The following is an 11,879-nucleotide window of genomic DNA, read 5'->3' as shown; positions in this document are numbered from 1 at the left end:
CCTGGAGCCAAGAAGGCAACTCAGTTACTTTCCAGGGGGAGATAAGCCCTGAAGCTGATGCTGTCGAGGCCACGGGGTTGTGGGGCAAGCAGCCGAAGAGGCTGAAGAGGCGGCAGGGCCCGGCTTTGCTTCCTTTTGAATACCACGCACAAGGCGTGCCCGCCCGTGTAGAACCCGGGAATCCAGGGGTGTCTGCTATAGAGAGGGCTGTGAAGGTGGCTGGCCCACGCCCCAGCTTTATGCCAGCACTCCCATCTCGGCCAGAAACAAAATCCCGGGCTGGAGCAGGAAGCTGGGCCCCGGCTCCCCCACCCGTGCTCCTGGGGGGCCCCGCGTTGCTGCGTCTCACCAGTCTTGCTATACAGAGGCTGCTCAATACGTGCTCCCTCCCATCCCTCTCCTGCGCTGACTGTGGGGCGTGCCTGCCCCCCATTCCCCGTGTACTGTGTTTGGGAGCATTTGGACACCCACTATGTCATACGTGTTCTAAATGATTAATGATCAGTTCTGGAGCACCTCCCGTCTCCCCTTCCCCGCTCCTGAACGCTGTAGATAATTTATCTCCTTTTACGACCAGACACCCTTATCATGTCCTTGACAGGGTGGCAGAAGTGGGTAGGAAAGCCAGCCAGGGCGCAGTCCCCACGACTCACTAGCTGCGCACCTCTGGGCGATCGCCTCGGCCTCTCTGCCTTGGTAGCCTCCTCGTAGCCCCGGGGGTCATAACGTTGCCTACTTCATAGGCTTCTTGAGAAAAGTGAATGAGCTACCGAGACACCAAATAAGTGAAGAGACTTATGTGCGTGTGTGCAGAGTTGCTTCAGTTGTGTCCGAGTCTTTGCGACCCCATGGACTGTAGCCCCCCGGGCTCCTCTGTCCATGGGATTCTGCAGGCCGGAGTACTGGAGTGGGGTGCCACGCCCTCCCCCAGGAGATCTTCCGGACCTAGGGAGGGAACCCGCATCTCCTGTGTCTCCTGCAATGGTAGCACTAGTGCCGCTTACTGAGCGCTCAGCAACAGCTATCAGAGGGGACACTGAAGCTGGGACCTGCCCTCCCACCCAGGTCAGTCCAGTGTGGCTGCTGACCACCGAGCCCTACCGCCTGTCCGGGATGCTTGGCCGTGGAGCTCACACCACCTGGGTGCTCCCTGTTTCCGCACATCCAGCTTCGGTGCTGGCTCTGCTTTTGGCTGAGGCTGCAGGCAGGCGGGAGCAAGGAGCTGGATTTCAGCGGCCACCTAAGTTGTGTGCAGGGCACCACAGGGTTCCGACTTGGGCCTTGGATGTCAGGAGGTGTGGCTCCCAGCTTGGGAATCCCCTGACTCACCATATTTTTCCCGCTGGGCCTCAGCTTCGCAGCCCATCAAGTGGGTGTAAAACCTACCACAAGTGGGTCACGTCTGCTGAGAGCAGGAAGTAAAATGGTGAATGATTTCAGAAAGGTGAAATCTAGGCAGCCTTTGTGCCCATCTCAGAGACAGCAGCACACCCTGGTAGTTAAGAACATGTTTTCAGGGTGAAGCGGGTGGGAGTTCTGGCTGCACCGGAAGGGCCGGTCAGTTCGCCAGCCTGGGCCTCAGTTTTCCCATGTGTGAAATGGACAGATAATAAACCCTCTACAGGGTTCCTGGGAAGAATATGTGCACGAAAGGCTCAAAACCAGAGCGAGGGTGGTCATCACCGCCACACGGTATGTGCCCCCATTCCTGAGCTCCGAGAGCAGTTATGGCTCAGTTCCACGGAGACTAAGCAAGTCCAGCCACCAGTCTTAGCTCCGGATGTTTGTAAAGCCCTCTGGTCTCTCCCATCCATTTTCTCGTATGAGGAAAAGCAAACAAAGCAGTAAGCGTTTTAACTTCACAGCCCGTCACTCCACACCGCCGTGTGGCTTCAGCTAAACAAGTGCAGACCTGGGTTTTTTTTTTTTTTCCCCAACTTCCCGTGGTGCTACGATCTCTTTAAAGTAGACTTTGCTTAGTCTCAAATCCCAAATTCAACAGTCGTGACAAGGTCTTAGCCAAGCACCAAGGTCTCTTCCTGCCCTCCTTTCTCCCTTCCGCAGGCCCTACAGCGAAGGGTAAGTTGGCCATCAGCTGAGTTATCTGAGCTTTCTGCTCCTGTCTCAGGGGTGGGGGTCCTTGGTTCTTTGGGTTTTACTGCTAGTTCTCAGAAACGATCTCAGCTTTTAAAACATATTTTCCTCTTGCATCAAATATCGCAGTGATTGCTCCACTCCCTCCTTCGCATCCATATTCAAGTGGACGCCTCCCTCCCTCCGCACCACACCTCCATCGCCGCCTCCCCCCACCCCACCTGCATCACACCTCACCACCTCCATCACCTTCTCCACCACTTCCACACAGGGATCCATACAGTTTATGAAGAGCCTGTCTTAAGTAACACAAAGTCTGCCAGCACTGTCCCATTTCAGAGGCAAAAAAATTTCCCCACAAAAGGCCAGAGGCTTAAGGACTCTGTGGCAGTTCAGAGGGGAATAAGTCCTTTGAAAGGGTCAAATTCATTTCTGAATCTGGAGAAACAGGGAGATACACCCTGGAACCCTTGCCTGAAAGTGTGCATAATCTGATTCTGAACTGTGGGGTTAAAAGATGGAAAAATCAAACCCTACAGACCTGGTTAGGTGTCTGAACGTGCTTGGTGAGTGCGAAAACACTATATAAGATTTTTCATCGTGATTGGGGGAAGCATGTATTGATTGATTCCTGTCTTCACTGTGTGGGCACTGAACACCTTCTGTGGGTCAGGCATCAACTGGCTCATGAAACAATTCAAATCACACCTTCGTACAGGTTATATATATTTGAGTGAGCACCTAATAGGCACCAGGGGTCTTCCCTGGTGGCTCAGCAGTAAAAAATCCGCCTGCGACACAGGAAGACTTGGGTTTGATCCCTGGGTCAGTAAGATCCCCTGGAGGAGGAAATGGCAACCCGTTATTGGTATACAGCTCCAGTATTCTTGCCTGGAGAATCCTATGGACAGGGAGCCTGGCGAGCTGCAGTCCACGGGGTAGCAAAGAGGCAGACACAACGGAGACAACAGTATGCACCTGGAGTTCTGCTGGGTGCTGGCCCCCAGATTTCTAGAAACCTGCCAACCTTCTGATTATTTATAAGGAGACAGAGGTTAGAGAATTAAGTTCTCACTGCGATGAGAACCTGCGGAAGTCTTCTCTGCTTCTCTGGACTTTGGCAGCACATCTAGCCAAAAAGTAATGGATCGAATTGTCCAGGGCAGGGTTTCTCCAGAGGGATGAGCAGATCACCTAGAGAGCTTGTTAAAATGCAGCCTGTGGTTCAGTGTGGCTGGGCTGGGGTCTGAAACTCTGCATTCTTAAGAAGCCCCTGAGTGCCACTGCGGGGCTCCGTGGACGTCGCTCAGAGCAGTGACGTTTCATCTATGCAATGAAAGTATCTGGTTCTCTGGACCAAAGGCTGGACCACAGGCATCTAGGTTCAGGCAGGACAGTCGGCTGCAAAAAGCTTCATGTCCATTTGGAATTCTGCCTCCTCGCAAGCTCCCAGCACAGCTGGTCAAAGTCACAAAAATTCTGGTCTCTGCCATTTTCAGTCCCAGAAAATCCCAAACAACTGTCCGAACCTCTGTCCCAGGCCCTTATTTTTGTGGACAACACATAACTTGTGAAGACCTACTAAGTGCTGGGTTCTATATTAGACACCAAGGCTGCAGGGGTCAGCAGAGTAGACACAGGCCGTGCTCTGGAGCCATCACCCTGGCAAGGGGTCATTTCTGGGCCTTTACTCCCCACGTGAGGGACAGGAAGGCACATAGTGGATATACTGGCTAAATTGCCTGGTGGTTGGTGGTTTACTTGCTAACTTGTGTCCAACTCCTGTGACCTTATGGACTATAGCCTGCCAGGCTCCTCTCCCATGGGATTCTCCAGGCCAGAATACTGGAGTGGGTAGCCGTTTCCTTCTCCAGGAGATCTTCCCCACCCAGGGATTGAACTCGGGTCTCCCGCATTGCAGGTGGATGCTTTACCTTCTGAGCCACCACGGAAGCCTGCTAAATTGCCAAGCTGCCCCACCCGTGAGCTCCTTCCACAGGCCGGGTCTGCCGTTGGCCTGGACTCTGGCACACAGTAGGCTCACAACCAAACTACTCCATGACCAAGCCACAGCTTGAGCTGTCCGGAGATACAGACGTGGAGCAACCAGGGGGAAGAATTTTGCTACCAGCTTCATAAGGTTGTGGGGCGACTTAAATGAGTCAACGTACAGATACAGAGCTTAACACTTTTGGGGGCACACAGCAGGTGCTCCATAAGGGCTGACTGCCAGTTATATAGGAGACAGCTTCCAACAGCTGATAGAAGGAAGCCTTGATATGACATTCAAAACACCCCACTGTCTGTGCCTCTTAACAGATGCGGCCTCCCTGTCACCCTGCCTGGCCGAACTCCTCCTGGCTCTTCCATGAGGTGGTGTCTTTCTCACACCTCTAAGTCTGTGCACAAGCTACTCCCTCCATCTGGAAAGTTTTTTTTTTTTTTTTTTTTGCTGGTACCCTCTTCATTCAGGGGCCACCTCTAAGTTCCCCCAAGCTCCTCTGCACACCTGTCCCCATCCTAGGGCTTGTCCAGGGAAACAGAATTGCCTGTTTGCGCGGCCAGTCGGACAGGGGCTCAAGGGTAAAGGCTTGCGTCATCCGCCTCTGCCAGCGCCAAGCCCGGGTCCCAGCTAGGTGCTGGCCAGTTTGCGCTGAGCAGACAAAGGCTCCTCCTTACCGGGTCTCCCTTTCCAAGTCACTGCCTCGGGGAGGCCTTCCTTGATCACCTGTTCTGTCCTCCAGAGGTGGTCAAACTAGCTTGCATCAGAAAGATTTCTTCGATTTCTGAGTCAGTAAGTCTGGGGCGGGCCCTAAGAGTTCGCACTTTTAAAATTCCAGCGCTGATCGGCTCACTTGGCGCCCTCCTGTTCTGCACCACCCGCCCCCCCCCCCCCGGTTTATCTCCCTCAGGGCACTCGTAACTCTGAAGTGTTTATTGCTTATTTGTCTTGGGTCGCCACAGACCTCCCATCTAAACTCCATGAGGGGGAAGAATTTTGGGTTGTCCTGCGCACAGCACGGCACGGTGCTGGGCCCGGGACTGAATGAATGAATGCCGAGATTGAAAATCAAGTGACAGATGGTCCGCTGGGCGAAGGGACCCCTAGAAGCCCAACTCGCCGCTTCCCCACGCCCCCCGTCCTAGTCCCTGGAACCTCGCGCAGCTCCCTGAGGCCCCACGCCACGGCCCCTTTAAATGTGCGCGGGGACGCCTCGCCCCTGGGCTCGCTCGATCCCTGACGGAGCAGAACGGAGAAATAAAAAGAGCCTTCCTCTCGGAGAGCCGGAGGAAACGTCTCGGAGGGGGCGGAGGCGCAGCGGCGGCCCCGGCAGAGGCGCGGCGGCCGGAGCGCAGCGCGCGCGGAGCCGGGCGCCCCGAGCGGACACGACGCCGCGCGCCGGCCCGGCCCCGCGCCGCCCGCCCGCGCGCCCGCGGCCCCGGCCCCGCCCCGCGAGGCTCGCGCCCCCCGGCCCCGCGCCCCGGCCGCGGCCTGAGCGAGCGCGCCGCCCGGCCCCGCGCCCCGGCCGCGCCCCCGCGGCGCCCGCCGGCCCCGCCCCGCGCCGGAGGCCCGCGCCCCGCGCCCCCGCTGGCCCTGCGCGCCGCGCCCCCGCTGGCCCTGCGCGCCGCGCGCAGTCCGGCGCGCGCCGGGGGCGGGGCGGGCGCCGGGGGGGCGCGGGCCCCGCGGGGCGGCCATGGAGTGAGGCGGCGCGCGGACTCGCGCTCGGACGGACGGAGGCACCGACGGGCGGCCCCGGGCTCCGCGCGCTGGAAGATGAACAGAGCAGGTAGGCGGCTCCGCGGGGCCCGCGCGCCGAGGCGCCCCGTCCGGCGCTCCAAGGCGGAGCCCGCGAGGCGCTCCGGAGCGAGCCGCCCAGAAACCCCGCGACCTTCCGCCTCGGCCGAGGGCCGGGCGGGTCCCGAGGAGGCCGAGCGCGTCGGGGGCTCTCAGCGCCGTCCGGGACGCCCCACCTCGGGGACGCCCCGTCGGTCTCGGCGAGGCCGCGCCCCGGCCCCGGGAGGCCGCCTCCGGCTCCCACCGCGGCCCGCGGCTTGGGGGTCCGCTCGCGACGGGGAGGGACGCTCCCTTCGCAGAAGCGACTTGGGCGCGCCCCCGAAAGCGCCCCCCTGCTCCTTGGGGTCCCCTTCCGGCTCTCGCTGGCCCCCCAGAGGCCCTCGTGGCCCCCCGGGTCCGTCTGCGCTCCCCCCCCGCCGGGGTCTACGCCTGCTCCCTCCCTCGCGCGCGGCGCGCCCTCGGCGGCTTCTCGCGCCTCTCCCGCTCCTGGAGCCCCCCAGACTTGGAGCTCGCTCCCCCTTGGAATTAAAAGGCCTGGAGGACCACACCCCGCCCCGCCCCCGCAGCGGCGCGCCCGCATGCCCTGCGGGCCCTGGCGCGGCCCCCGCTTTCTGGCCAGGGCACGGCTCTCCAGGCGTCCCCCCCAGCCCGCGCGTCTCTGCCCTGAGACTGTGCCTCTGCCCGGTCGGGGCGTCCGTGAAGTCCCGACTGCGCTCGACGGTACAGAGCGGTCCCCTCCGAGGAGTGCCGTGTAGCAGACTTACTGACTGAGACCCAGAGATGGGCGGTGCCTGGCCCCAGTTCCCGGGGTCCTGACTCCTCCGCGGGGAGGGCAGAAAGTTGCCTCCAAGAGGCGAGTTTACGAGGAGGCAGCCGTCCCAGCTGAGTTCACTTGCCTGCCAAGGAGCGGTTATCGCTCTTTTCATATTTTTTTTTTTTTTCTCATAGAATTTAGCAGAAGGCAGCTCCCTCTCCGACCAACACCCTTGTCCGAATCCGAACTCCAAAACACACATCCCTAAAGAAACAGGAAGCCACCATTTTGGCTGTCTTAGAATCATATCCTGCTGCCCTGGGTGGGTGTACAAAAGTGTGTGTGTGTCTGTGTCTGTGTCTGTGTCTGTGTCTGTGCGTTGTGGGCTTTTCCTTTCTCAAGTGCTTTTAATGAATAAAATCTTTGTCTGAAGAGTGAGGTGCGGGTGGGGGACGTTTGGCTCGTTGATCTGACAAAGGGGACACTTGGGGGCCTAGGAACGCGGTGGCCGCCTCCCTGTGTCCAGGCCCTGCTGTGGCTGGGCGTGGACACACCTGGACCCTGAGCGAGTGTTGGTCGCGGACTACGGGGCTGGGGGTGGGGGCGGGGAGCCACCTTGGAGGAGTAGGGAGAAGACCGGAGCCGGATCCCAGTGCCCAGCCAGCCCCCTCCTTCTAGGAAGGAGGTGGCCTGCTGCTGGATCGAGCGGGACAGAGCCAGGCTAAGTCTTTCCTACACGCCTAATAAAACTCGCTGGAAAACAATGGTGAGAGCCCCGTGCGGTTTTCCCACGTTTCCCTGCACGAGACTTGGGCAAGCTCTCCATTCTCTGAGACTCCGGGGTTTGGAGTGAGCCAGAAAACGCTTAGCGGCAGGTTTGGTCCCAGGAAATCTCAGCACTTACCGCCCTTGGGTTCCAGCATCCTGTAATTTGCATCTAGCGTAAATCTGGTTACTTTTTCTGTGCGATAGCAGTCATAGACCTCATGTACTGTGATATGTATGTGTTTGGCTCTGAATTTCTTGATCATGCAGCAGAATGGTTCACAGACTCCGGGGGACTGAACCCCATAACCACCGTAGGCTTAGTCATTTGACGCTGAGCAGGTTACTTAACTTCTCAGTGTCTATTTCTTCATCTTGAAAATGGGGATAATAAGATCTTTGTTGTTGAGGCCTCATAATTAAACAAAGCTTGTTAGGGGCCTAGCACAGTGCCTGTCACCTTATGTTGCTGTTATTTAGTTGCCGAGTTGTATCCGACTGACTCCTCGTGACCCCATGGACTGTAGCCCGCCAGGTTCCTCTGTCCATGGGATTTCCCAAGCAAGAATACCCGGGTGGGTTGCCATTTCCTCCTCCAAGGGATCTTCCTGACCCAGAGATGGAACCCAACTCTCCTGCATTGCAGGGGGATTCTTTACCACTGAGCCACCTGGAAAGCCCCCATCACATTATATGTGACCAACAAATTACTAGTTAATATTGACCCAGATGCTGCTCTTGAGTGTTTTACACTTGTATCAGTTTGGTTTTCACAGTAACCTCATCATGAGTACTGTTGCCGTTCTCATTTTATAGATGGGAAAATTGAGCTGCAGGGATTTTATGGTTGCTGACCTAACAAGGAGTTGAGACAGGGTTGAAACAGACTGTCCAGCTTGAGAGCCTGCTTTATGTATCTGGTACATAGCACATAGTAGGTTCACAGGAAATGTTTGCCAGTTGACTTTGTTAGGTACCTTATGTGGGTTTTTTGCCTTGAACTTCTCAACAGCATTATGAAAAAAGCGAGGTATTTCTTCCATTTTACCTAGAAAGAAACTGAGGCTCAGAAAGGCACAGTGACGTGCCTGAGATCACACAGCGGATGTGTGGCGGAGCTGGGGTTGGGGTCAGGTCTGTCCGAGCCATGCCTTTCCCACGTGTGTCGTGGGTCCCGCACCTATCGTGGGTCGCTGGACTCACCTGGCCGCAGCCTTGTTAGAAATCATGAGGCTTGACTTGGACATTCCAGCAGGCATTCAGGAATGAAATGTAAATTAAGATGCAATTTATAAAAAAAAAAAAAAAGATGCAATTGGAAGGTGAAATTGGAAGATAATTACTCTTGGAACATACGATTATGAGAGTTCCAAAGGGAGAACAGTGAACTGCAGTTGCAACAGATGCAGGGGCCCAAGGTGGGGATGTCAGGGAACGCCATCAGAAAAGCCTCAGTTGAAAAGACTCGTCTGCCAGAGTAGACGGCACTTACTGACTGCTCGGTGCAGTCCCCTTACCCTGCAGATGTGGAAACTGAGGCTCAAGGACAGGAGGGCTCTTGCCCAAGGTGTCCCTTCAACTCCTGGCAGAGGCAGCCATGGAGATTAGAGCTCCAATTCACAGTCCAGAGCTCCTCCGAGTATCCCCTCTCATTTAACCTCTGCATAGCTGACAAGGGAGGCTTCCCTGGGGGCTCAGCTGGTAAAGAATCCGCCTGCTGTGCAGGAGACCCTGGTTCGATTCCTGGGTCGGGAAGATCCCCTGGAGAGGGGATAGGCTACCCACTCCAGTATTCTTGGGCTTCCCTGGTGGCTCAGCTGGTAAAGAATCTGCCAGCAATGCGGGAGACCTGGGTTTGATCCCTGGGTTGGGAAGATCCCCTGGAGAAGGGAACGGCTGCCAGCAGCATGAATGTGTGAGTGGCAGATATTTAATTAAAACAGAGAGAAAATATAAACTGGTACCAGGGAGGCTGGCTGGCTGGCTGCGGATGATTTCTGTCTCCAGAGGCCGTGAAAAATCTCTTCTTCCTGTTGCTGTGACTCCCCACCTGCCACCCCCGCCCTCAGTTAACTCTTGGCATCTTGATTCGCAAGCTATTCTGCATTCGGGTCATCCTCAGGGGTAGTGCATTGCCAGGAGGTCGTGGGCACTGGGACCTCAGGGTGGCGAGGGTGTGCCCCCCAGGCTGTGTGTTTCGGGGAGAGAGAAGGTCCATCCATGCTTGGTTCTTGCTCTGGTTGTTCAGTTGCTCAGTCGTGTTCGACTCTGCGACCCCATGGGCTACAACACACCAGGCCTCTCTGTCCTTCACCATCCCCTAAAATTTGCCCAGACTCATGTCGGTTGAATCGGTGATGCCATCCAACCATGTTATACTCCGTCACCCCCTTCTCCTCGTGCCCTCAATCTTTCCCAGCTTCAGGGTCTTTCCTGATGAGTCGGCTTGTCACATCAGATGGCCAAAGTGTTGGAGCTTCAGCTTCAGCATCTGTCCTTCCAATGAATATTCAGGACTGATTTCCTTTAGGAGGAACTGGTTGGATCTCCTTGCAGTTCACGGGACTCTCAAGAGTCTTCTCCAGCACCACAATTTGAAAGCATCCATTCTTTGGCCCTCAGCCTTGTTTATGGTCCACCTCTCACACCCGTCCTTGGCTGCTGGGTTCTAGAGAGTCAGAAAGTTACACTGAACCCAGAGGAGGAAGCCCCTGCTCTGATTTATCCTGTTATTAATCCACCCCCGCCATATTCTAAAGCTCAGCCAAACTGGACTCTTGGCCATATTTCCAAAGGCCTTGCATCTGACTGCCTCTGGGCCTTTGCATGCTCTGTGCCTCTGCCTGGAACACCTAACCTCCTTTTTTTAAATTTTTATTTTATATTGGAGCATAGTTGATGTACAGTGTTGTGTTAGTCTCAGCTGTACAGAAAAATGATTCTGTTATATATATATATTGGGTTTGTCCACGTTTTTTCATAACATTTTTGACCATATATGGAATATATATAGGAGCTTTCCCAGATTCTTTATATAAAGAATCTACCTGAGATGTAGGAGACATGGTTTGATCCCTGAGTTGGCAAAATCCCATGGAGGAGGGCATGGCAAGGCAACCCACTCCGCTCTTCTTGCCTGGAGAATCCCATGGACAGAGGAGCTTGGCAGGCTTCATGGGGTCGCAAAGAGATACGATCGAAGTGACTGAACATGCTCAAATATTTATATATATGTATTATATATATATTCTTTTTTAGACTCTCTTCCCATTTAGGTTATTATAGAATCTTGAGTAGAGTTCCCTATGCTGTACAGTAGGTCTTTGTTGATTATCTTTCTTATATATAGTAGAATGAACCTGTTAATTCCAAATTCTTAATTTATTCCCCCCCCCACCACAATCATAAATGTCTTTCCTAAATCTGTGAGTCGGTTTCTGTCTTGTAAATAAGTTCATTCATATTACTTTTTTAGATTTAGATGAAAGTGTGAAAGTGAAAGTCACTCAGTTGTGTCTGACTCTGCGACCCCATGGACTATACAGTCCTTGGAATTCTCCAGGCCCGAATACTGGAGTGGGTAGCCTTTCCCTTCTCCATGGAACCCAGGTGTCCGCATTGCAGGTGGATTCTTCACCAGCTGAGCCACAAGGGAAGCTTAGATTTGGGTGTCATACAGCGTTTGTCTCTCCTTGTCTGACTTACTTCATATGGCTTGCTGATCCCCAGGTCCATCCGTGTTGTTGCAGATGGCATGAGTTCATTCCTTTTTCTGGCCAAGTAATATTCCACTGTCTGTATCTTCATTATCCACTCCTCTGGGCTTGCTTCTGTGCCTTAGCGGGTGCAGCTAGTGCCGCAGTGAACTCTGGGGTGCATGTAGGTTTTCTCCAGATACGTGCACAGGTGTAGGATAGCTGGATCATATCCAGCTTCATTTTTTTTTTTATGATGAAAGTTGTCCCTGTCCTTCAGCAGGCACCCTGGTGTATCTGCCCCCTGCGCCTCCTCTGGGCAGCACTGGTCTGAGACCCAGGTAACCTGGCCCTGTGCGCAGGAGCTCTGTGTGAATCCTCCTTGGGAGGAAGGAGAGCCGGGGGCCGTCCCCTTTCCTCTTCTAGCCTCCTGCGTCCCGGCTCCTTCACCGGCTCCTTCTCAGAGCCTTGGGGCCAGGGGGGCTCCGTCCCGGGCTCCACTCTCATCTCTGCCCCCCACTCAGTCTCTTGGTGATTTCACCTGGCTCGTGCCCTGATCCCATCTCTGTGATGGCTGCCTCCAGCCAGGAACCCAGGCTGGTCCATCCAAGAGCCCACTGACCGCTCCTTCCAGGGATGTGATGGGGAAGTTGGATGCAACAGGTGCAGATCGAAGTTCTGGTTTCCTCCCGCAACACCTGCAGCCTTCCCCGGTTCAGCTGGTGGCAGCTTTACCCTGCTGGTTGCTGTGACTCAAAACCTTCGCGTTGCCCGT

At 55.4% G+C, this 11,879-nt stretch overlaps 1 protein-coding gene across 4 annotated transcripts in view; it reads left to right on the top strand.

Annotated features, from left to right (window-relative positions):
* Positions 1 to 5,771: 5,771 nt before the first annotated feature.
* FGD5 (FYVE, RhoGEF and PH domain containing 5) overlaps positions 5,772 to 11,879 on the top strand; it is a 118,518-nt gene continuing 112,410 nt past the window's right edge. For 3 of the 4 annotated variants that reach the window (XM_042236431.1, XM_027957811.2, XM_027957809.2), the window contains exon 1: positions 5,772 to 5,882. In XM_042236431.1, the coding sequence (XP_042092365.1) occupies positions 5,870 to 5,882 (13 nt within the window). In that variant the 5' untranslated portion in view covers positions 5,772 to 5,869. Of the gene's footprint in view, positions 5,883 to 6,838; positions 6,967 to 11,879 lie in introns of all 4 variants that reach the window. The other variant, XM_027957812.2, reaches the window with a different exon arrangement.

The sequence above is a fragment of the Ovis aries genome, chromosome 19, assembly GCF_016772045.2.
Source record: "Ovis aries strain OAR_USU_Benz2616 breed Rambouillet chromosome 19, ARS-UI_Ramb_v3.0, whole genome shotgun sequence".
Taxonomy (NCBI): Eukaryota; Metazoa; Chordata; class Mammalia; order Artiodactyla; family Bovidae; genus Ovis; species Ovis aries.
The sequence above is the reverse complement of the archived record's forward strand: the minus strand, read 5'-3'. Positions and strand labels throughout refer to the sequence as shown.